The sequence below is a fragment of the Cebus imitator genome, unplaced genomic scaffold, assembly GCF_001604975.1.
Source record: "Cebus imitator isolate Cc_AM_T3 unplaced genomic scaffold, Cebus_imitator-1.0 Scaffold0, whole genome shotgun sequence".
Lineage (NCBI taxonomy): Eukaryota > Metazoa > Chordata > Mammalia > Primates > Cebidae > Cebus > Cebus imitator.
The window spans coordinates 10,546,111-10,572,675 of record NW_016107315.1 but is presented as its reverse complement, the minus strand read 5'-3'; the positions used below and the strand labels follow the sequence as shown (position 1 = coordinate 10,572,675).

At 38.0% G+C, this 26,565-nt stretch overlaps 1 protein-coding gene across 5 annotated transcripts in view; it reads right to left on the bottom strand.

Moving 5' to 3' along the window:
• ANO10 (anoctamin 10) overlaps positions 1-26,565 on the bottom strand; it is a 232,043-nt gene that overhangs the window by 47,007 nt on the left and 158,471 nt on the right. For all 5 annotated transcript variants that reach the window (XM_017522513.2, XM_037733452.1, XM_037733389.1 and 2 more), the window contains one exon: positions 10,023-10,139. In XM_017522513.2, coding sequence (XP_017378002.1) covers positions 10,023-10,139 — 117 coding nt within the window. The remainder of the gene's footprint in view (positions 1-10,022; positions 10,140-26,565) is intronic.

Genomic DNA, 26,565 nt, shown 5'->3' with positions numbered 1-26,565 from the left:
CGGTCACCAGGCACCAGGCTGGAGTGCAGTGGCGCAATCTTGGCTCACTGCAATCTCTGCCTCCTGGGTTCAAGCAATTCTCCTGCCTCAGCCTCCTGAGTAGCTGGGACTACAGGTGCAAGTCACCATGCCCAGCTAATTTTGTATTTTTTAGAGGAGACGAGGTTTCACTGTGTTGGCCAGGATGGTCTCAATCTCTTGATCTTGTGATCCACTTGCCTTGGTCTCCCAAAGTGCTGGGATTACAGGCGTGAGCCACCATGCCCGGCCCCTGAATTAGTTTTCTAGCTAACAAGTACAAGTGCAAAGTAAAAACTATTTTAGAATTCTATCTTTCTTAATTTGGGGTTATTTTACAGTCTTAGGGAGCTAATCTTGTTACTGATGTCAACCACAGTCAGCTTTTTGGGGGAAAAAAAGGATCTGAGCTTTATCACGGTAAGGTATGTGGTCCTTCTAAAGTGCCCACATATAATTCTTCGGAATGCATTCTCTTCCCCGGTGATCCCAGAAAGGCACATGACCTGTTTCCATTTCTGCCAGAGTATCTATTTTAAGACTCTTCTTTTTTTGTCCAAGGACATCATTTGTCCTTATTTATTTAATATATTGGCTTGTGAATTGCACGAGTCAACAAACTCAGTTTGATTAAGTGGGTATTTATTTAGAGTCTATTGGGCAGCAGGCCCTGTGCTGGGTGAGGGAACTCAGCAGTGAGTGAGTCATCACCAGGGCCTTGGGGATGTCACAGCTCATAAGAGAGACTGAACCAGAACCAACTATAGTGGGGCAAAGGAACAGAAATGGGCACCAGGCTCCTGTCACACAATGAGAGGAAGGCTTTCTCCAGGAGGTGGGGTCTGTGAAGCTGACTGCAGAGGGCAGGTATACTGGTAGTCACACTTACAAAGTAGAAGGGGTGCTTGGGAATCTTGCTACACCCAAAAGGTGGACAGGATTCAGTATTTATTCATGCATTAATCATCTGTAAAGGAGGTTATCATTTTATCAATTGGAGAGAAATTTACTGTGTGAAAAATTACCTGCAAATGGCCAACAGACCCTACTCTGGAGAACTGTTCTGAACAGACACTGGCACAGGCAGAAGGTTTAGAACAGTGCCTGGCTCATGTTCTCACATACCGCATGCCAGCTGTTACTACCTCATTGTTATTACAGCCCAGCTGTGTGTGAGGTCATGAAAATAGGTGGGATTGCCGCAAAGGTAGAATTCTGACTCTCCAGGCAAATCTGTTATGGTACCATTTTATCCCAGAATTCCTTGCTGGGTTTACCCAGCAGCTGCATGAGGTGGTTCTCCTTTTCCCTCGTCATCCTCATTCCCCCACCACAGTACTCCATAATGGGTCTTATTCACACTGTCTCATTCCAGCCTCATTCTGACTTTGTACCATTTGACTGTTGACTCTAACACAGGAAAGTCAAGTCACTTGCTCTGCAGCTACACAGGGTTCAAACCGCTTTTGTAAAAATTGTAACAGTGAGAAAGTCATGACAGTGAAAGGAATCTGATGCAACCAACTCCATTTTGCTTCCAACCTCTAAGCTAGCTGCCCTTGCTCATTCCTAGGCATAGGCCAAACTAACTTTGGGAGAAACTTACTTTATAGTTTCACTTTGAAACAAAGATGATAACAGTCGTTTCCTGAAACAAACTCCCTTCTTGCCTGGGAGCCAGACCAACTTCCTAAAACTAACAAATTAGGCACAAGACTTGCAACTTCCCCAATTACTCCTGCAGATGATATGTAGAATCGAAGATTGGTCTTTTAAGGTGTCTTTTCTGGTTTTTGCTGTTTCTGAGGATTGATGGCTCCACCAGATTCACCAACCAGTCCTGTGGCCCTCACCCAGGAACTGACTCAGCTGAAGAAGATAGCTTTGACTAGCTGTGATTTTATCTCTGATCCAATCAATCAGCACTCCCCACTTCCTGGTCCCCCACCGCCAAACTATCCTTGAAAAACTCTAGTCTGAATTTTGGGGGAGACTGAATTGAGCAACAATAAAACTCTGCTCTCATGTTCAGCCTGCTCTGCATGAATTAAATTAGCTCTCTATTTCAATTCCCTGTTTTGATAAATTGACTCTATCTGGGCAGTGGGTGAAATGAACCCTTTGGGTGGTTACAGGGCTGGAAGACAAACCTTCCAATACAAGAAGAAAGGGAGAGGCAGGCTCAGACAGGCCACCCCGGTGATAGATGTATCATAATCTTTGGTACTTTTTACTGGGCCTAGACCAGACTTGGGGCCCTGGGAAGTGAACCATCCCTTCCCAAGGACTATGGGTCTGGCAACTACTGGCTATTGGCTTTGTTAGAGGCCAATTCTTTATTTGGATTCAACAATTTCATTCGGAATTAGATGTTGGCAGATTAATATGCAATTACCTGTTCAACAGTCAAATACTTTAGCACCTTAATTCTAGGCTGTGAAATTTTACAGTTTTCATTAAAAATGCTTATATATTTACTGTAACTTTTTTTTTTTTTTTTTTAATAGAGATGAGGTCTTACCATGTTGCCCAGGCTGGTCTCAAGTCATCCATCTGCCTTGGTCTCCTAAAGTGCTAGGATTACAGATGCGAGCCACTGCGCCTGGCCTATATTTACCTTAACTTGAAAGCACAAATGGGGGGGGCGGGGAAGAAGTTCAGAAGTTCTTAGGAAATGTTGAAAAAAAACTATTAAATTAGGTTAAAACTTAACCTAATTTAACGATGAATACTTAAATATAAACCAAAAATAAAATCCTAAGCCCCCCCAACTAACAGAATGGACCCCCTCCCCTGGGCCAAGGGGACCTCAGAGAAACCTGGAAAGCTGAATTCTCAGCCATGACAGGGAGGTCTGACAGGCCTCATTATACATCCTCCTTGGAGTTTAGGTACAAATGACCACCAGTATTCACATTAAAATAGAGATCATTAGACTGTCAAAACAGACTCTTGGTAGCAACAAGATATCAAATTGCAACCTGACTATGGTACAGCATCACATGACAAATAGCAGAGCCCAAAGGAAATCAAATATTTTACCCCACGATGTATTTCTTTGACATTTTGAAATGGTTCTGCCAAGCTATCTTTGGTGGAGAAAATCTGCATCTGTAGAGAATACCCAGGGCCATTCCTTTCCTGGATCTTGAAGAAATGAACCAAAAGCCTGATACCTCTTAAGGTCTGAAGAGACATTTACCATCTATTCCCTCTGAAGGCTGCTACCATCTATCCAACAAGTCCTTGGCTTCCATAACCCCCCTTATCTTAACTCAGTCTTTTCCTTCTACGGCCTCCAAGTCTTTAGACAAAGCTTGACTCTTTCAACCAATTGCCAATCTGAATCTACCTATGACCTGTAAGCCCAGCCCTCCCGTGCCCCCATATCTTTTCACATCACACCAATGTATACCTCGCATGTATTGATTTATGTCTTTATCTGTAACTTTTGTCTCCCTAAAAATGTATAATAAAGCCAAACTGTAACCTGACCGTCTTGGGCACTTTCTCAGGACCTCAAGGCTGTTCCCTGGAGCCAACTCATATTGGCTTAGAATAAACCTCTTTAAATATCTTACAGAGTTTTATTTTTCCATTAACATAACTTAATTTAAATACACTTAACTCTAAAAAACAAAGACAACATTTGATAAGGCCTGGCCCAGTTGGCCTGTCTAGTTAAGGGTCCTATACCTAATTTGAGGTCCCTGAGGGTTATAATTAGTAGTGTCTTCTTAAACTCCTTTCTCTTGTTCATTTAACTGATTCCTGAGGCTGTTTTCCTTCTCAAAGGCTCTAGGCAGCGAGCCCTGCTCCCTGGCTTCTGTGTGTGCTCTGGGTTCCCAGGATGGCTGGCTGCCCAGAAGCAGGTTAAGTGGATGCTGTCCTTGTGCTCCAGGCCACGTTGTTATCAAATGGTTCCTGCATTAGAATCCTTTCTATTTTTAATTGGATCTTAAAATGACTGAGAGATGAATAAATCAATTTGAGGAGAAATAAAAGGGCATCACTAGGATATTTACTGTTTAAAATTCTTTGCAAAGGTTTCAGCCAAATGAAGCCTAATCATTTGAAAATGTCCTTTGCAAAGTAAACTATTTTATTTTCCTCAGTTTGCCTCTCACTTTCAAGTATGTCTAATTTGCCTATATATTTAGAAGCACCACATAGCTTCCTATTTGATACTGAAAAAGATCTGTTTTCAGTACATTTCCTTCCCACATTTATTTCAGCAATCCACCACCACTCTTCCTCCTGTCACAAGCTGAGAGGAATAACTGAATTCACAAAGCATGTCTCCAAACGGGCTCCTGTATTAGAATTACTTGATGTGCTGGTTTAAAAAGAGATTTCTTGGGCCTTCCTACAGACCGGGGAATCTAGTCTTTCATTTTATGAAACAAAAAACTGAGGCGCAAAGAGGCCACCTGACTTGTCCATAGGTGGCACAGAATGACCCCAAACTTGCCTGTTCTTGGGACTCACCTGGTCATACTTGAGAATCTATCTTTGCGGGGGGGGGGGGGGGGGGGATTGATAAAAGTTGGGTGGAGACACAGGAGTGTTTTTAAAAAATGTAGGTCCCTGGGCCCCATCTTTGATTTAGGGAATAAGAACCTTCAGGGCATAGGGTTTAAGAACACGTGTTTTTCACAAGGTTTACATGTAAAATGAACAACCCCACTTAAGAATTGTTGACTTAAATTTCTAAATTATATTTTGCCTATAAAATGAGACTTGAGTTGAAAAGTATATAAATTAAACATATATATTTATTATATAAATATATATAATATGTATATATTCAGTTCAGATATAAATTAAACATAATAATTATCCATAAGTAATAATTTTTACTAAGTTTACTATCATTTTCTCGTTACTTAACAGTGAGACTTCAGGGATAGGCCAGGTATTAATGAGATTTATTCCTAAATATGTTTTCAATAACTCAATTTCTGATCTGGGCCCACAAACTGACCTGGGTACCTGACAGAAGCTCTCTGTGCTTTTATTACATGGGAGGAACCCAGTAAGTTGAGGCTATACATAGTCACAAAGCAGATAGTTAAATGTCAGATTAAAGAAAAATGAGAAACATATTCTACATCTTAGAAATGCCACTAGTTCAGCAAGTAAACTGACATCATGGCCAGTTAATTTTTGGAGTTTCTGAAAAGCTCAAAGTAGGTGACCTTTTGTACCTTCTAGGACCTCCTGGGCAATAATACTAAACAGGAAATGTGATGAAAATGTTTGTCTCTCCTGGATGGCAGCAGAAACTTGGGTGGCTCATGTAGCAGTGTAAACCACGTAGCAAAGCCTCGGGTCAGTGAAAGAGACTGAGATGCGGTTGCTCCATACAATATCTTCTCCTCAACTTTTACCCTGAAACAATTTTTTTTTTCTTTTTGGAGACAGAATCTCCAAAAGTCACACTCTGTCTCCAAAAAAAGGCTGGAGTACAGTGGTGCAATCTCGGCTCACTGTAACCTCTGCCTCCCAGATTCAAATGATTCTCATGCCTCAGCCTCCCAAGTAGCTGGGATTATAGGCATGTGCCACCACACCCAGCTAATTATGTGTATTTTTAGTAGAGACAAAGTTTTACCATGTTGGCCGGGCTGATCTCAAACTCCTGACCTCAAGTGATCCACCTGCCTCAGCCTCCCAAACTGCTGGGATTACAGGTGTAAGCCACCGGACCCAGCCAACCCTGAACCTTTTATTCTCAGATTGATAATTAAAAGAAAAAAATATAGTGGAGACAGGGAGGGAGAACACTTCTGGGTTTGCAAGGCCCTAAGAGAGCCTGACAATACTCATCATTGCTGTCTGCCCACTTAATGGATCAGAGACATGCTCATGGACAAATTTAAAAATCATCTTCAGGGTAAGCTATGAATGTCCTGTTAGAAAGCATTCAATAAGTATACTGAATGGAAAGCATTCAATAAGTATACTGAATGTCTAATGTCCTGTTAGACATCTGTCCCTCCAAAATCACCTTTTTTTACAAGGTGATGTTAACCAGAGAATCACATCTATGTCCTCAGGCGAAGAAAAAAACCTCAGAGACAGAAAATCTTTTAAATTTTTTCTTCTTTTTAAGTAATACAGGTTGAGCATCCCTTATCTAAAAATCTGAAATATTCCAAAAATCCAAAAACTTTTTGAGTACTAAAATTAAAAATTTTTTGAGTGAAAAAAAAAAAAAGAAAGAAAAAGATCATTGGAGCATTTAAGATTTCAGATTTTCCTATTAGGAATGCTTAGCAGTAAATACAGTGCACATATTCAAAAATCTGAAAAAAAAAATCAAAAATCAAAAACACTTCTGGTCCCAGGCACTTTGGATAAGGGATATTCAACTTGTATGAGATAGGATTTTGTGCAGTGTTTCATTTCTCAAAGAAGATGAGCATAAATACATTTGGAATTAAGGCTTTGCCTCATTGTCAGGTAGAATGTACCTGAAGATATGGGAATCTAAGAGCTAAGATGATGTGAGAGGTCATTTAGCCATATCCGTAGTAAACACACATCCATGACACCCCCAATGGCAAATATAACAGTCCTGCATTTGGGGTTTTAGGTAAATGTATTTAGTAACATGAGACATATTAGTAATATGTTGAATTTGGTAGTGGTGAGGGAGGTTCATAAGGAATGAGTTATAATTTCATTCTCTCAATATCAATAAAAATTCTTTCCTTTTTAGACAAACAAGTAGTTACATGAAATCCTCAGTGATTTTTTTTAAAGCAGATCTTTTTTTAAAAAAGTAGATTAATGGAATTTTATGGTATAGACAGACCATAAAATTTACTGTATAGATACACCATGAAATCCTGAGTAACATGAAGCATGATCTCTCCTTGACTCAAAGTTAAGATGTGTATGCACCAGCCAGGCAGTTGCCTGCCCCCATCTACAAAATGTCACCAGAAATGTAATCAATGGAGAAACCTGATTAACCAACTCTTCCAGAGACAAGGCTGTACATTAAGTACATTAAGATTTTTTTCTTGCATACCTTGTAAAGTTTTTCGATGCTTTATGCCCTCTCACACATTCTTAAACTGACGCCTAAAATCGTTTGATCATAATTTCAATAGTTGCAAAAATGTAGGCAGTGTGTGCATGCACGAGCACAGACAGATCTTTTTTAAAAAAGAAGGTTCATGGAATTTTATTGCATACTCTACAATAATTTATTTAACCAGTCTCCTATTGAGGAATTTAGTTATCACCAGATTTTTGCAAATAAAAATGTTTCAATGACTAAATTTTGGTACACTTTTCAGATATAACCATTACCCTAGTGAGATTTGTTTTGTGTTGCAGAGTAATTGAAATTAAATTCAACTGCAATTCGAGAAAGGTTGAACCAATTTACACTTCTGTCAGTTATATATAAAAGAATGTCTATTTCCCAAATCCAGTAAGGACAGGCTATCCTGACATAATACAATAGAACATGTGAAATGTGGTATTTCACTAGTGTTTAAATTTATATTTCTTTAATTTTGAATGAGGCTGAGCATCTCTTCATATGTTATCTTTTCACTACTGGGCTATCGTTTTTTCATAGATTTGTAGAAGCTTTTTTTGAATTAAAGATATTTTTGTTATATATGCAAATTGTTTTGAGTTTGTCCAATTTATCTTTTGAATTGGCTTATTTTCTGTCATACAGAAGTTTTCATCTTTCATGTATTTTACTTTATCATTATTTTCTTTTATGATTTTTGGGTTTTGTGTCTTGATTGGGAAGGCATTTACCACTGAAAGATATACCCAGGCTTTTAAAAGACTTCTTACGGTTTATATTTTTTACATTTAAATCTCTCAGCCTTGAATTTGGTGTTGGTGGGGAGGCTCATAAGGAATGACTTAAAATAAAATTTAATAATTTTCCCAAACATCTGTTTGTCATCAAGCCATGTAACAAATCTTTTTTCCACTGACATAAAATATCACTTTTACCATAAACGAAATCCTTAGTTTTATTGAGACCCATTTATGAACTCAATGCTCTCTATTCCACTGATTTTTCCATTTTTTCCCTAATTCAAAATATATTTAATTATAATTATTGTACAATTTAGAATATATTTTAATATCTGACAGTGAAAGTCCCCATTTTTCTTCTTTATCAGAATTTTCCTTGCTATTCTCAGATGTTTATTTTTATATATTTGAATTGGTGTTGTATATTTACACAATTGAATCTTTTGATCCCAGTAAAATTTTAAAAAATCTACCCTATTAGTTAACTATATTGCTTCCATAAATTACCACCTAAAGTGTTTACATTTTGATTTCTTCTGCAAATGTGAATTTTTCATCAAAAATATTTTCTGATTATTTCTTGTGAAAAGAAACATGATTTTAGATAAACTTCGTAACCTGCTTCCTTACTAAATTTTCCTATTGTTTTTAATAATTTATAAATTTTTTACATATATAATCCTCTATTTGTCTTTTTTTTTTTTTAAAAAGACAGGGTCTCACTCTGTCACCCAGGCTGAAGTACAGTGGCGTGATCCTGGCTTATAGCCTCAACCTCCTAGGCTCAAGCAATTCTCCCAAGCCTCCCAAGTAGCTGTTACTACAGGCATGCACCACCATGTGCAGCTAATTTTTTATTTTTTGTAGAGATGGGGTTCACCATGTTTCCCAGGCTGGTCTTAAATTCCTGGGCTCAAGAAATCCATATACCTTAGCCTCCCAAAGTGCTGGGAATACAGGTGTGAGCCACTGTGCCCAACCTAATCCTTTAAATTTCAAGTAATGATAAGTTTGCCTCATGTACTTGAACTTACCTCTTCCTCTTATACAATTGCACTGGTTATTACCTCCAGAACAATGCTAGCTGTCAGTGGTGATGATAAGTTTCCTGCCATTGCTGGGAATGTTCTGAAGTTTCATTATTGAGCATGATGCTGAGTTCCGGTTTACCATACAAACACATTGGCTAGCCCACATGCCAAAAGTGAACTTGTCCAACCTCTAGGAACACAGGTAACTTGGTCTTGTCACCTACTATGTGGCAAACATGAGCACAGCTATGACTAGTGGGCCCAAGTTCTTTCTCTTTTCCATGGTCTTATCATAAGTCCTCTTCTGGAGTCACCCTGCCTCATCAGGAGCACGTATTGCTTCGATGTGGGGTTCCCCTGCCCAGCACACTACCCTTGGAGCCCTCATGCTTTGATCAAAGGGTCAGCTTAGGGGGTCCTCTTCAATCCTTTTTTTCTCCCAACTCTCCAAACATAAGAAGAAATATTCCTATGCAAAGTAGTTTGGAGGCCAAAGAAAGTATGCATGTCCAGGAGATTCTGCCCAGAACTTGTCCCCTCAGATGGCAATGCCTTACTGATTCTCTCATCACTTAAATTCCTATGCAGCACTGAAGATAACTAGTGAGAGATACTTCAGGCATCTAAGAATCTTCCACCTACTCCCACTCTCCCAAGCAGAAAATCACCAAAATGGTGAACTCCAGCAAGGCTTTTTTTTTTTTTTTTTTTTTGTAGTCTCTGGTAGAATGTGGAAGTCACTGAGACACAGTTTCTCCTTTAAGGGCAATGTTGCTGCTTCTACATACCTGATTTCATTCCGCCTCACTCTCTGAAAGCTATTATTCAGGATTTTATTCACTCACTTCTCACTTAATGTTTTAGTAGATGGCAGAACTGGAAGCTGTGGGGAGCTGCACAGGTCAATTCTTAGATGTCTGTCTTGTTATTTTGCTGAATGCTAGCTCTATTTTTCATTTAACATTTCCTGAATATTTTTGTTTGTTTAGTTCTTTAAACCTATTTGTTGGCTCATATTGTTGAGATGTTTGTTATGTCATCCTAAACTGGAGTCCTCTGTATTTATTTAAACTGGTAACTTCAGAGCTAAAAAAAATGCTGAGACTGATTCTTCTAAATTATTTTTCCTGTCATTTGCTAAAGAAATACATAAATTTTCAGGACAGCTGCTCTTACCTGCTGCTTGAGTGCCTCCAAAGACTCAAATTCCAATCTGGCTAGTTTCATCTGGATATGCCGTGGTTTATCAGGTATGGCAAACGCAAGTATAAACTTTAAAGCCAGGAGTGCATGCTGAAAACAAGAAAGAGTTCATGTTGATGTGATGCATCAGACCATATATGCAAGGAAGTAAATTGGTATCTAAGCAATCTATGATCCTTTATATTAATCTTGGGTAATTTCTAATTATTGGCCTGTGAAGTATCAAAGACCAAGCAAGCCCATGAGTTATACTGAGTCCACCCTGATGTGGTCCCTTCAATAATTACTGATTTTACTTTATTCTTTGAGACCGAGTCTCACTTTGTCACGCAGGCTGGAGTACAGTGGCACAATCTCGGCTCAGTGCAACTTCTGCCTCCCAGGTTCAAGTGATTCTTCTACCTCAGCCTCCCGAGCAGCTGGGATTACAAGCATGCATCATCATACCTGACTGATTTTTTTTTTTTTTTTGTATTTTTTAGTAGAGATGGGGTTTTACCATGTTGATCAGGCTGATCTTCAACTCCTGACCTCAGGTGATCCACCCACCTTGACCTCTTAAAGTGCTAGGATTACAGGCGTGAGCCACTGCACCTGGCCTAAAATCAGGTATTCCTGTAAGCCGATATCATAATGGTACTCTCAGTGTTCAACAGAAAAATGGTTTATTCTGAAGTCTTCCACAAAATCTTTTCTACCAATGATCTTAGTAGATAATATTTGTAGCCACTCCATTTTCTACCCATTGTCCCTGAGCTGCACTTGTTTGAATTACATGAAATGTACATGTATCTTAAACATAAGGTGCCATGAATCCTCTTATCCCAATAGCATTTGGTACATTTTCTTTTATGATGTGATAACCAGTAAAGATTAATTCGATGACTGTAACCTTATGCCGCTGACTCCATATGCAGTAAGTCCACAGACATTATAATATGGAAAACTTAAAATCTGGCTATTATTTTTCCCTTCCACACAAACTCACATCACAATGATATGAGATGCATAATTAAGCCAATGGTATTGCTTCCATTGGTGATCCCATTGTTCAGATATATAGGCTCAACCTATTGAGGCTTCTCCAAATCCGGATCATCTTGTGATCCAGAATCAACACGCATAGTAATCTAAGTGATCAAAAGGGTAAAGCTGCCTCTGTGGTGACAGCATAGTTACTAAATATTAAAGTTATGAATTTAAAAAGAATTAAAAGGCATTAAGAAAATCAATGAGAGGGATGGAATAGCCTTTAAGAAATGTTGCATTGAATTATTGGCAGAAAAAGGACAGTTGAAAAAAATTAAATGAATTTCTTACTGTGACACTTTCAAAAGGAGGAATGAAGGATAAATAACAAGCAGGTATCTCCTGGGAGAAGCATGAAAACAGTGAAGGAAATCAGCATGATGCCAGAACAAGCAATAATTTAATCAGCAGAACCCCAGGGCAGGCCAAGCGGTGCCTGGTATTAACAAGAGACATAGAATAGACCGGAGACAGACAGCCTTCATGTAAATGTGACTGCTATGACCAAAGATGACACTGGAAGATACTGATTAAAGGTCTAGAGTAGGGAAACAAGTAGATTAACACAGCATAGACCAGATGATACCCTATGTTGAAATTCTGAACTAATAAAAACCTGGATATAATCTCAAAAGAATACATAAATAATTCAGAAAAGCTATACTGTACAGTTATTTCATTCCATTAGAGTACTGAGATATAATTTTATACAATACAATCTCTTCAGTAGAAATATCAGATAAGGAATAAACAAATTAGTAGATAAAAAGAAATCTTCCACATATTTCAGTCTGTATGGCCTTAAGTTGCTGGAGCCCTACCATGACAAAGTCATGGCCCCTTTCCATCTCTCCTAATAAATCTGTACCCATTTCCTCTTCCTCAGAGTCTTGGCAGGAATTAAAAATACAAAACATCCTGCTGAGGAAGGATATGCTTCCCTTGGATGTAAGGCATCTGGAAAGTGTGTTAACTCTCCTTTGAGAACCAGGACTGGCTATTAACAGAGCAAGGTTGCCCAGATTTTGCTGCTGTAGTTTCCATGTGAAATGTTCACAAAATTCTCACAAATTGAAAAAAGTTGGTATTGACTAGACAACATTAATCAAAACAGAATGCCATTTTAAACACTTGCACAGCAACATGTTTTTATGAGTAATTCTCTATAGTTTATTTTCCTAAAAATACAGCATCTTCACAATGGTTTTCTTTAGATGATGGCACTACAGGCAGTCTCTTTATCTTTACTCTTTAATGGACATGCATTACTTTTATATGGGGGAAAAACATATATAAAAAAGACCCAGGGATTCTTCACTTAATAAATGAATTCCATATGCCCTGCCAGGCTCCTAAAGTCACGTTGTCCTGATTGTTCATTTGTCCAGTAAAGAGACAAAACCAGACAATTTGCAGTTTAGAGAATATGGCTTTTTAAACTGAAGTCCAAGAATATAAGAAGCTGGGCAAAGTGGGCCTGGCTCAGTGGCTCAAGACCAGCCTGGCCAACATGGAAAACCCCATCTCCACTAAAAATACACAAATTAACCAGGTATGGTGGCAGGCACCTGTAATCCCAGCTACTTGAGAGGTTGAGGCAGGGGAATTGCTTGAACTTGGAGGGCAGAGGTTATAATGAGCGGAGATCATGCCACTGCATTCTAGCCTGGGCAACAGAGCAAGATTCCATCTCAAAAAAAAAAAAAAAAAAAAAAAAAAAAAAAAAAAAAAAAAAAAAAAAAAAAAAAAAAAAAAAAGCTGGGCAAAGTCATCACCTTGTATTCATTCATTCTGCAAACATGTGAAAAGCACTTACACGCAGGGCCAGAGTGCTCAGATGGAGGCCTTCATCAACTACTTCCTAACCTTCCCTAATCTGTCATACTGATTTTCTTCCCACTTTGCTAAACTACCAGAAATTTCACAAATTTTAGGTTTATTTGCTTTAATACGCATTTTCTTTTAAAAATGAAAACATCAGTGGGAAGGTTAAGGAGCATCAACCATTCATAGATATTGATTAATTACTTCAGTTGGTTCTAGCAAGTTCTTTCCCTCTATCCTCCACCCTTACCCCTAACCCCTAGGCAAATAACAATGAATACTTGGGAGTGAGGTGAGAAGACAACACAGCAGAGATAGGATCAGCTTCAAACAGGGGACCTGCTTCAAGGAAGAGGTGTAAAGAGAAGCAGAAAGGAACCAATATTGTCTCTATGGTCACAAAGGATACATTAGACCTTTCCCACCTCTATCCCCACCTTCTTAGCGGTTTCTCTTACACAGGATCCAGAATTCAAGTTGAGCATCATGAGAAATTAAGTAAGCTTTTGCATTGTAGCCTGGAAACCTAAATAACATTTATAGCCTTGTGTTTCAAAAGATCAATTTTTTGAATATTATTTATATTTTCCATACAGCCACTCTGTTTCAAGGCTGGGAACTGATTTATGCTAACTAATCTGAGAATAAAAAAAAAAAAACTGTAAAAAGCATTTTAGTCATTTTTACTTGTTTAAATAAAAGAAAACAAGATAAAATAGGAATCTATTCATATTTGAAGAAAAACACTTAAAATGAACAGCGGGGTGGAAGAAGCCCATCACTGAAAAAAAGAAGACATTTTATGCACCAGAATTGTGATTCTTCATCAACAATCTTCTTTTACAGTAAAACTCACAAAATTATATCCTAAACAAAGTAAAGGAGAAAAACAGTGAGGGGGGTGGTGAGCAGAGTGAGGAGATAGGCATAATTTTAAAACGAGTAAGTACAAAAAAATTAGCTCCCCACAACAATATGATTACAGGGTGTCTGAGTTGGGAAAGGGGAAAAAAAGAACAGGACCAGAGAAAATTAGCACTCAGAAGCTAAATGTTCTCCAGTGCAGTGGTAAAGTACTGCCTACTCTGCTATCAGCACACTGCTCACCTTTGGTCACTGCAGGTTTATCAAACCCTGGGACTCTCATGCCAGCTGCACAGAGAGTTAACAGAACTATTTTGCAAAAACTAGAAAACTTGTGATATAATCCATAGTAGTAACTGTGTTTTGTAGGAATATGTCCCCAACCCTGTCTCTACTGAACAGAAAATGCAAATTTGTGTTGAATTCTTAGAATCTGGAAAGCAGTTCTGATTCCTACAATGGTATGTATGCACAGTTACCTCTTTCCATCCAGATCCCAGCCACAACAGAACAAAAGGAATGTCCTGAAAAAGGTATCCTCTGCTGATTATGGCATACTTTTGTCTTGGTGTTGACTTTCTATGCTCACTCCAGTACAACACTAGATAAACTACATGCCGAATACAAATTAATACAATTGATTAATGGACCAGAGATTAAAAAAAAAAAAAAAAAGTGTTATGGAATGAGGCTTCTAAGAAAACCACCTCAAGGATTTTCATTTTAAGATGGTAGACCAAGCATGTACATCTACTTCTACTTCTCAAGGGTTCCCCTGTAATGACAGAAAGATATATTCTGTAAGGAACAACACTGGAAAACAAGAGAAGTTGCCAGAACTTTTGAGAATAGGGACAATGAAGTGAAAAGCGCAGCTCCCAAAGGAGCCCCAGAGAAGGGCCAATGCCAGATTTGACCCCACAAAGGAAAGGACTGAGCCAGGGAGTCTGCACCAAAGTGAAGACCTTAAAGAACAGCCATCAGAGAAGCTGGGACCATGGGGAGCCTTTCTCATGCCACCTAGGGAGAGAAGGAGAAAGCAGACCATAGACTGTAGACCACATACATTCAACTTTCTGTCTTTTCAGAGGACCGCCTGAGGGACTAGTTTCTGTCTTTTCTAAATCAGAGGGCATGTGAACTTAAAGGACATACTTTAAATGCCTAGAGGGGTGCTGAGAACAATTAAGAGCTTGTCAGCAGCAGAGAACTTGCAGTACAGCAGATACCAGAAGCAGTAAGAAATCACAATCTCCTGAAAAATATGCTGGCAAGCCTTTCTAATCTGGAAATTAGATGCATAATCCCAGAGAAGACATAATACCAGAAAAGACTTGGACTCTCTGATTCACTAACTGGGCTGATTGGTGAAGGTCTTTCTTGTATAAAACTAGTCTGTAATGACAGAGAGATAGCTGTTTTTCAAACACCCAAATGCCAGCAAAAACAAAAGGGCATATGAAAAACACAGGAAAAAATGCCCCAGTCAAAGAAACACAGTAATTCTTCAGAAGCTGACCCAAAACAAATGAAGATCTGTGAATTGCCTGACAGAGAATTCAAATAACTGTCTTTAAAAAGCTCACTGAGCTATAAAAGGACACAGACAACTAAATAAAATGAGGAAAACAATGCATGAATGGAAAGAGAATATATCAACAGTCAAATAGAAACTATAAAAAAGAACCCAGTGGAAATTCTGGAGCTGAAGAATAACTGAATTGAAAACGTCACACCTAGGTTAGGTAGGTCACAGTTGTAATCCCAGCACTTTGAGAGGGCAAGGTGGAGAATCATTTGAGGCCAGGATTTGAGACTAGCCCAAGTAACATAGCAAGATCCCCATCTCTACCAAAAAAAAAAAAAAAAAAATCAAAAACTTAGCTGGGTGTGATGTCGCATGCCTGCTATTCCAGCTACTTGGGAGACTGAAGCTGCAGGACTGCTTGACTCCAGGAATTTGAGGCTGTAGTCAGTTATTATCACACCACCACACTCCAGCCTGGTGACACAGCAGGGCCTTATCTGTATTAAAAAAAAAATTCAGCCAGGTGCAGTGGCTCACAACTGTAATCCCAGCACTTTGGGAGGCCAAAGTGGGTGGATCACCTGAGGTCAGGAGGTCGAGACCAGTCTGACCAACATGGGGAAACCCTGTCTCTACTAAAAATACAAAAAAAAAAAAAAAATTAGCCAGGCATGGTGGCAGTCACCTGTAATCTCAGCTACCTGGGAGGCTGAGGCAGGTGAATCTTCTGAACCCAGGAGGCAGAGGTTGCAATGAGCTAAGCTCGTGCCTTTGCACTCCAGCTTGGGCAACAAGAGCTAAACTTCATCTCAAAAACAAAAAAATCACAAATGGGGTTCAACAGCAGATTTGAACAAGCAGAAAAAAGAATCAGCGAACTCAAAAATAGGTCATTGGAAATTATTGAGTCACAGGAGCAAAAACAACAATAGAAGAAAAGTGAAGAAAGTGTAATAGGACACGATCAGCTGGACCAGTTATGCATTATAAGAGTTCTAGAGGAGAAGAGAGAGAAAGAAATAAGAGCTTATTTGAAGAAGTAATAGCTGAAAACTTCCCAAATTTGAGGAAATGCACATCCAAATTCAAGAAGCTGAAAGGAATCCCACTAAGATGACCCCAAAGAGGCCTACACCAAGACACATTATAATCAAACTGTTAAAATCAAAGACAAAGGGAGTATCTTGAAAGCAGCAAGAGAAAAGTGACTCATGATTTACAAGGGAATTCCCAGATTATCAGCAGATTTCTCAGAAGAAAGATTGCAGGCCAGAAGAGAACAAGATGATATATTCAAAGTGCTGAAAGAAAAAACTGCCAACCAAGAATTCTATACCTGGAAAAATTATGCCTTCAAAAATGTAGGAGAGAAATAAAGACATTTCAGATAAAGCAAAAGCTGAGGGATTTCATCACTACTACAACTACTTTACACATAATGCTACAGGCAGTCCTTCAAGCTGAGGCTTAAGGACACTAGATAGCAACACAAAAGCATAAGAAAAAATAAACTCTCTGGTAAAGGCAAATATATAGACAAAGGAAAAATTCTTTAATAATGCGATAGTGATATATAAATAAATTTTAATTTCAGTATACACTTAAAAAAATAAAAACATAAAAGTAACTACAAAAGAATGCTAATGGATCCAAAAATATAATCTGTGGCCTGGTACAGTGGTTCATGCCTATAATTCTAGCACTCTCAGAGGCCCTGGTGGGTGAACCATTGAGCATCAGGAGTTTGAGATCAGCCTGGGCAACATGGTGAAACCCTGTCTCTATAAATAAATACAAAAATTAGCCAGGCATGGTGGCCCATGACTATAGTTCAAGCTACTCGTGAGGTTGGGTGGGGAGGATCACCTGAGCCCAGGGAGGTTGTGGTTACAGTGAGCTGTGACTGTGCCACTGCACTCCAGCCTGAGTGACAGAGTAAGACCCTGTCTCAAAAAAAGAAATAATATTATTTGTGACACTGATGATAAAAAGTGGTGGGGGGAAATGTAAAGGAGACGATTTTTTTGTATGTCACTGAAGTTTTATCAGTTTAAACTATAAGATATTTTATGTTAACCCCCATGGTAACTACAAAGAAAATACCTGTACAAGATACAAAAAAGAAAATGAGAATCAAAGCAAGGAGGTGGAGGTTGCAATTAGCCGAGATCCCACCACTGCCCTCAAAACTCTGAAAACAAGAAAGACTCAATCTCAAAAAAACAAATAAAAAAAAAAAAAAAACACAAAATACAAAGGAAGGCAGCAAGGCAGAAAAAGTGCAACAAAATAATTACAAGACATACTGAAAGCAAAGAACAAAATGGCAATTGTAAGTCTGCTCTATTAGTAATTACTTTAAGTGTAAATGGGTTAAACCCTCTGATGAAGACACAGAGTGGCTGAATGGATTTTAAACAACAACAACAAGATTCAATTACATGCAGATGTAAAGACATACATATAATGAAAGTGAAAGAATGAGGAAAAATACTCCATGAAAATGGTAACAAAAAGAAAGCAGGGATGACTATACTTATATCAGACAAAACAGACTTTAATTCAAAAACTGTTGCAAGAGACAAACAAGGATATTATGTAAAAATAAAAGGGTTAATTCACTAGCAAGACATAACAATGATAATTGCATATGCATCTAACATCAGAGCACCCAAATATATGAAACAAAAGTTGACAGAATTGAAGGGAGAAATGAAGATTTATACAGTAATAGTAGGACATTTCAATGCTGCACATCAATAATGAATAAAACAATCAAACATAAGATCAATAAGGAAACAGAGAACTTAACACCATAGACCAGTTCAACCTAATAGACTCACACAGAACACTCTACCCAGTAACAACAGAATAAACATTCTTCTCAAGTGCATATAAAACATTCTCTGGTATAGATCATACCTTAGTCCACAAAACAAGCCTTAACAAATTTAAAAAGACTGAAATCATGCCAAGTATCATTTCTGACCAAAATGAAATGAAACTGGGAATCAAAAGCAAAAGGAAACTGGAAAATTCACAAATTGTGGAAATTAACACACTGTTGAACAACCAATGAGTCAAAAAGAAATTACAAAGGAAATTAGAAAATATCTTGAAGCAAATAAAAACAAAAACACAATATAACAAAACTTATGGGACATAGCAAAGACTGTAGAAAGAGGGAAGTTTATAGTGGTAAATGACTACATTATAAAAAAAAGAAAAATCTCAAGTCAATAATTTGACTTTAACCTCAAGAAACTCCAATTTGAACAAACTAAACCCAAAGTTAGCAGAAGAAAGGAAACAATAAAGATGAGAGCAAAAATAAATACAATAGAGGATAGAAAAACAATGCCAAAAAAATTCAACAAAAGTAAGAATTGGTCTTTTGAAAAGATCAACAAAATTGACAAACTCTTAGCTAGACTAATGAAGAAAAAGAAGAGTCATATACCAAAAATCAGAAATGTAAGAAGAAACATTACAACTGATGCCACAGAAATAAAATAGATTATAAGAGACTACTAACAATTATATACCAATAAACTGGATAAACAGAAATAAATACATTCCTAGAAACATGCAACCTACCAAAACCAAATCATGAAGAAAAAAAAGTCTGAACAGAACTATACTAGTAAGGAGATTGAATTGGTAATAAAAAACCTACCAACAAGAAAAGGACCAGAGAGCCTCATGGGTGAATTCTACCAAACATTTAAAGAATAATTACCATCAATACAACTCGAATTCTTATAAAATACTGACAAAAAGGGAATACTTCCAAACTCATTTTATGACATCAACATCACTGCTAACAAAATCAAAGACATAATTTAAAAAAAGAAAACTATAGTCCAATATCCCTAATATTGATGCAAAATCCTCAACAAAATACTAGCAAACCAAATTCAACACCACATTTAAAAAATTACACAGCATGACCAAGTGGGATTTATTCCTGAACTACAAGGATGGAATAACATATGTAAACCAATTAACATAATACACCATACTAACGGGGTGAAGGACAAACCACATTATCATTTCTATTGATGCAAAAAAAGTATATGACAAAATTCAATACCTTTTCATGATAAAAACACTCAACGAACTAGGAGTAGAAAGAAATTACCTTAACATACTAAAGGTCATATATGAAAAAGCCCAGAGCTAACATACCAAATGATGGAAAACTGAAAGCTTTCCCTCTAAGATCAGAAACATGGCAAGGAATGCTTACTCTTGCCACTTCTTGTCAAGAAAGTACTAGAAGTCCTCGCCAAAGCAATTAAGAAAATAAATAAATAAAAGGTATCCGAATTGGAAAGTAGTAAAATTATCTTTTTCATGGATTACATTATTTTAAATGTACACAACCCTAATTCTATACACACACACACACACACACACACACACACACACACACCACATCAGAACTAATAAATGAACTCAGCAGAATTGTAAAATACAAAATCAACACACAAAAATCAGTTACATTTCTATATACTAATAATGGACAATCTGAAGACAAAATTGAGAAATCAATCATTTTTACAGTAGCATCAAAAAGAATAAAAATACTAAAATACTGAGTGATAAATATAATCAACGAGGTGAAAAACTTGCACACTGAAACTATAAAACATTGCCACAAGAAATTGAAGAAGACACAAATAAATGAAAAGATTCTGTATTCATGTGTTGTATTAGAACTCTTAATATTATTAAAATATGTATATCACCCAAAGTAATCTACAGATTCAATGCAATTTCTAATCCAAAAGATTCTTAATCTACAGCAGGGTCAGCAAACTTCTTAAAAGACCACAGAGTAAATATTTTAGGCTTTGCAGGCACACAATCTCTGCCACAATTACTCAACTCTGCCACTCCTTACAGCATGAAAAGCAGAATATATACACAAATGGGTGCCGCTGGGTGCCAATACAACTTTATTAATAGGTGGCAGGAGGGACTTTGTCATCCTTTGGTATAGATTGTATAGAAAGACTAAACTCTATTTAATCAGTTAATTAACTCATATGAATTTGTTAAAAGATAAGAAAGCATCACAAAATTTGTCTGTTTCTCAATAATATAATGACTAGGACTCTTCTCCGGAGTTTAAAAGGAATTCTCTGGCAGTGTCTTCAGGCCCTAAGCCCAGGTAGACACCCTGAGAAGACATCTTCAGGGCAGGGCTACGTCTATGATCCAGCTCACCTTGCTCCACACCAACCAAGCTCCATTCCTGGTGTGCTGAAGATCCACACAGGGAATGACTAACATCACAAAAGGCCTAGCCTCTGGGCTGTCTGCATGGGCTACTTCCCAAGATCAGTCAAGTGAACAAGATGTTGGACTTAAGAGATGTACAGCAAACCGCTGAAGGTTTGCTGAAAAATAAACTCACAAGAAACAGATTAACAGGAGAAAAGATGTAACAATTTATTTAATGCGTATGAATAGGAGTGTTCAGAATGAAGCCCCCAAGCCCCCAATGAGGTATAGAAGCTTATATACCATCTTGAGGCCACACAAAAAGAATGGGGGCTTGGACCCTGGCAAAACAGGTTATTGGAAGGGGTAGAAGAGGGATTCTATTGAGGAGCATTACATGATTACTAGGGAGAATTCAATGGGCTTGAAGAACATACAATGTCCTAGGGACAAATTCTATTGGGCCCAGGGAGTAGACAATGATTTATGACAAAAATCTGTTTGGGTTTACTGACAGACTTCAGTTTTCCTTCCTGTGATATGGATTCAGTTAATGAGAACTCAAGAAAGTGATCAGCAGTTAATTGTTTTCTTCTTTGGTAGGTCTGTACTCTAGGTAGACAAGGGAACTTTAGAGAATCCTACGCTTTGGGAGAGATGGTATCAGGGAGGTCAGAGAGACCTTGAAGCTCCCTTTTCAGTTCAGCATGTCAAAGTGCAATATTTGGTGGTATTGGTTTCTGAGACTCAATAAAGATTAACAGAAAACTGAAATCTAAAAGAAGTGTAAAGGGAAAATGTTAGGAGGGTCAAAACAATGAGAGGGAAGAGTAACTGATCAGTATAAAAGCATGAAAAGTATTTTCCTTTCCTTTCCTTCTCTTTCTCTTCTCTCTTTCTCTCTTTCTTTCTTCAGATGGAGTTTTGCTCTTGTTGCCTAGGCTGGAGTACAATGGTGCTATTTCAGCTCACTGCTCTGCTTCCCAGGTTCAAGAGATTCGCCTGTCTCAGCTGGAAGCAGCTGGAGCAGCTGGAATTACAGGTGCCCGCTACCATACCCAGCTAATTTTTGTATTTTTAGTAGAGATAGAGTTTCACCATGTTGGCCAGGATGATCTTGAACTCCTGACCTCAGGTGATTCGCCTGCCTCAGCCTCCCAAAGTGCTGGGATTACAGGTGTGAGCCGCCACACTCAGCTCCTTCTCTATTTCATCACTTAATAGAAAAGGGATTTGGGTGGAAATGTCAATTAGACCAAATGAATACAAGAAAATAATCTAAAGAGTTACAGATAAATTAAATCATATGTCTCACAGGCTTGCTCCCTTAAGATATGATCTCCATTGTAGGGACCTGTTAATCAAGAGGTTTGTAGTAGTTGAGGGACACTGAATGATGGGGTTGTCGTTTGTCACTGGAGAAAGCTGGCTTTCAAGGCTTTGGCAAGTCCTGTGTCACCAAAGCAGGCATCTTATACAGCCTTAAAGCAATTTACATGTGTTAAAGTTTGTTTTCCTCTCATTCAGCCACATTTCATGCACAAAGTAGTTTCTAGGGCAGATTTGATGATGGTGAAAGGAAATAAAATCTGTAAGCGGGTTTATGTGTGATTTGGAGCTTGCTTTGTTTTTTCAACAATTATTTTGATTACTTGACAAGTAAAAAAACCCAAGCAACACATAAAAACCATGTGCCCAGAAATATTCTCTAAGGCCTACAAAGCAAAGTGATATCTTAAGACTATGCTTTTATTCTACTATATATTTACTTCATGTCCTTTAATCGTATCAAGTAAGAATTTAAGTCACAGTGAAGAAATACACTCTTGTAAAACCTAAACTGTTAGTCATAAGGCAGATGTGGTACCGCAGGGGCCACAGGAAAGTGGGTGGCTCTACAACAGCGCAAAGAGAACACACAATCGACCTCCTGCTGTCACCTGACACAGCGAGGGCGAAGAGGACAGGGTGCAGGACACTCCAGGTGGCCTAAATATACTGATCAAAGACAATGTCAGAGTTAGAATAAAAACCAAGGCTCAACTATGTTACCTGCAAGAAATCCATCTTAAAAACAGGGATTCAGGTTAAAAGTTAAGAGATGCACACACATCTTGGTTTCTAATACCATTCTCCAAAACAAAGGAACCGCAGGTCCTTAGAAAAATGGCTGAGTCTAGGACTGGGGCAGGAAATATACAAGATGAGTCTTATCAGATAAAAACTAAGGAAATCTGAATGAAGTATAGGCTTTAGTTAATAATAACGTATTAATAGTTGTTAACTAATTATAACAAGTGTACCATACCAGTGTTAGATGTTAAAAGTAGGGGAAACTAGCTATGGGTTATATGGGAACTATCAGTTCTAGCTTGTCGACTTTTCCGTAATCTAAAACTATCTTAAAATTAAAAACTTTATTTTAAAAAGACTTTTACTTTACATATACATTTCCCCCAAAATCACAGGTAAAACAATGAAGAATTAAACTAGGATTCCAAAGAAACCATCTAAACTCAGCAAAATCTTCTAAATCAGTTCTAAGATTAACAGTGAATATCTTGAAAATGACCTATATCTCCCAAACCTATGACAATGTTTCCTTGTATCAGAAATATAATTGCCCACAACAAAGGCAATGCATCTTTTCTGGGTTTTTTTGTTTTGTTTTTTTGGTATTTTTTATTTTTGAGACACAGCCTTACTCTGTCAGTCAGGCTGTGCAGTGGCATGGCCTCAGCTCATTACAACCTCTGATTACCGGGTTTAAGTGACCTTCCCACCTCAGCCTCCAGAGTAGCTGGGACTACAGGCATGCACCACCACACTAGCTAATATCTGTATTTTTTGTAGAGGCAGGGTTTTGCCATGTTGCCCAGACTGGTCTTGAACTTCTGAGCTCAAGCAATCTTCCTACAGCCTTCCAAAGAACTGGGATTACAGAACACCAAACTGCCGGTGTTCTGTCAGGAGCTGTCCAAACACTGATGAGAGTAAACAAGAAGCCTGGCAGAGAGAAAAACGTATAGATAACTCTGTGTGTAGACTTCTTAAAGTGGGCGATCACTTTGTGACCTCCACTGCATCTGCTTCTGGGTCCCAGGGTTCATACCCTACATTTCATTGTGCCTTAGGGTCTAACAAAGCATGTGGTTTCAGGAAGGAATGCTTCCCACCTTCTACTTCGCAGATTGCATTCAAATCTACTCCTTGTTGAACTTATCAGCAATAACTCAAGCTTCTCAGGTTTTGCTTTGTAATGTAACCTTTGACATCTTTGTCTGAGCAAGGGAAGTGGGAAAAATAGTTGTATAGAGGCAGTGGATACAGAAGAAAGGAAAGCTATCTGGCAAGTCTTTGTTCTAAAAGACAGTAACTTCATACAACTGAATAGAGAGTTTGTAACAAAAAAAGAGCTAAAACTTTTTATAACTACACATATTTTTTCAAAGATAACATTTTCTCCACTGATACATTTTCTTGAAGAAAATACTTGTTTCTGGTTTACTACTTGTTATCTTCTTAAGATATGCTTGAGGCATACTACTATCAAAAAAGTAAGGAGAGGCTGGGCATGGTGGCTCACGCCTATAATCCCAGCACTTTGGGAGGCTGAGGCGGGTGGATCGCCTGAGGTCAGGAGTTTGAGACTAGCCTGACCAACATAGTGAAACCCCATCTCTACTAAAAATACAATAAATTAGCTGGGAGTGGTGACGGGCACCTGTGATCCCAGCTACTCGGGAGGCTGAGGTAGGAGAATCACTTGAACTCAGGAGGGGGAGTGTGGGGTGAGCTGAGAGCGCACCATTGTACTCCAGCCTGGGAAACAAGAGTGAGACTTCGTACCCCCCCCCCAAAAAAAAAAGTAAAGAGAAATTTGAACCACTTCTTTGAGAAAGTCAGGTTTTCACTAGGGAGACCCTCTCAGTTACAAAATGACAATAACAATCAATTTTAACAACTCAGAATTTACCATACTGAAAACACTCGAGAGGATAAATATTCATAGGTATTTAAAAATAATTTTTAAGGTTTAACAACAGCAAAAGCAATTTATCCTAACTATTCTGAATTTATTGTTAAAAAATGTATATAACAACATCTTTTTGAACTATAGTTTGAAGGTAATACAGTCACATGGTTAGGAAATAAGGTATACAGTGATACTCCTACCCCTGCCCTCATCTTCCCAATGCCCTACTGTTCCTTCTGTCCACATGTACAATCAGAATATATTAATATTTTCTCTATTTTGTATATAAAAGGAGCATACAAAAATACTATTCAGCATTTTCCTTTTTCGTATTTCCTAGTATTAGAGATCTTTCCATATTGGTACCTAGAAAGCACCCATAATTTACTGACCAGTGATGGACATTTACACTATTTCTAATACTTTTTATCAGTAAGGGTGCTGCAATAAATTTCCTCCAACATTTTTCATTTTGTGCATAGGCAAGTATATGTGTGGAATACATTCCCAAAAACAGAACTGCTAGGTCAAAGGATACACACAGTTATAATTTAAGTAGATTCTGTCAAATTGTTCCATACATGGTATTAAGCACGCATGTACAATCAGCAGCTGAATATGAGACCAGCTGGTCCTCCACAGCCTTATGGAACCAAGGTAGTATCTCTCTGGTGAATTTCTGCCAATCTGATAAGGTGAAAACAGGTGTTTCAGTTTAGTTTCCATTTGCCTATCTTACTCTGAATGATGTTGAGCATCTATTCACATGCTTAACAGCATTTGCATTTTGCTTTTTTGTGAACTTTCTGTTCATAATAAAAAGCATTTGAGAAGGTTGAGGGATTGAAGGAAGGGGAAGAAAGCAGAAGCAAGCACACTGATTCCAGTTCTGTATGAGTACAAATAACTCATGTGTTGGCTTAAATTTAATCTATATATTAGAACGTGAAATTCTAATGAAGTTCTATTTTTTTATGAAGAGATTTTATTTTTAAAAACAGCTTTAGTTTTGTAGAAAAACTACACAGAAAGTAGACAGTTGCTGTACACCCCTCATTTTCCCAGTTTCCCCTATTACTAACATCTAGCATTTGTACTGTCCATCTGTTACAATTGATGAGCCAATACTGATACATTATTATTAACCAAGGCCCATAGTTTACATTAGAGTTCATTATACAGGTTTTCACAAATGCATTGTTATGGCTTGAATGTTTATATCTCCTGAAATTCACAGGTTGACGTGCTAACCTCCAACATGATGGTTTTAGAAGGCAGGGTGCTAGGGAGGTAAATAGCTTTAGAAGAGATCGTAAGGGTAGAGCACCAATGATGGGATAGTGCCCAGATAAGTAGTGGAAGAGACACTAGAGCTTCCTCTGTCTACCACATGAGGATTCAAGAAGGCCTAAGAATCAAATCTTCCAGCATCTTAATCTTGGACTTCTCAACTTCTGGAGGTATGAAAAATAAATGTCATTTAGACCACCTGGTCTGATATTCTGTTACAGCAGCCTGAGCTGAGACATACATCATGTCACGTATCTACCATTACATTATCATACAACTAAAAATCCCCTGTGGTTCACTTATTCATCTCACCCTTCCTTCCCTCCCCCACAACTCCCTGCTGCCACTGACCTTTTTACTATCTCTATAGTTTTGCCTTTTCCAAAGTGTTACATATTTGGAATCATATAGTATATAGCCTTTTCAGACTGATTTCTTCCACTCAGCAACAGGCATTTAAGGTCCCTCCATGTCTTTTCATGGCTTGATAGCTCATGTCTTCTTCTTAACACTAATTAATATTCCCTCATATAGATGTACCACAGAATTTTATCCAGTCATCTACTGAAGGACATCTTGATTGCTCCCAAGTTTCGACAATCATGAATAAAGCTGCTATAAACATCCATCTGCAGGTTTGTGTATGGACATAAGTTTCCACCCCATTTGGGTAAATACCAGGGAGCATGGCTGCTAAATCATATGGTAAAAATATGCTTAGTTTTCTAAGAAACTGCCAAACTGTCCTCCAAAGTGGCTGTACCATTCTGCATTTG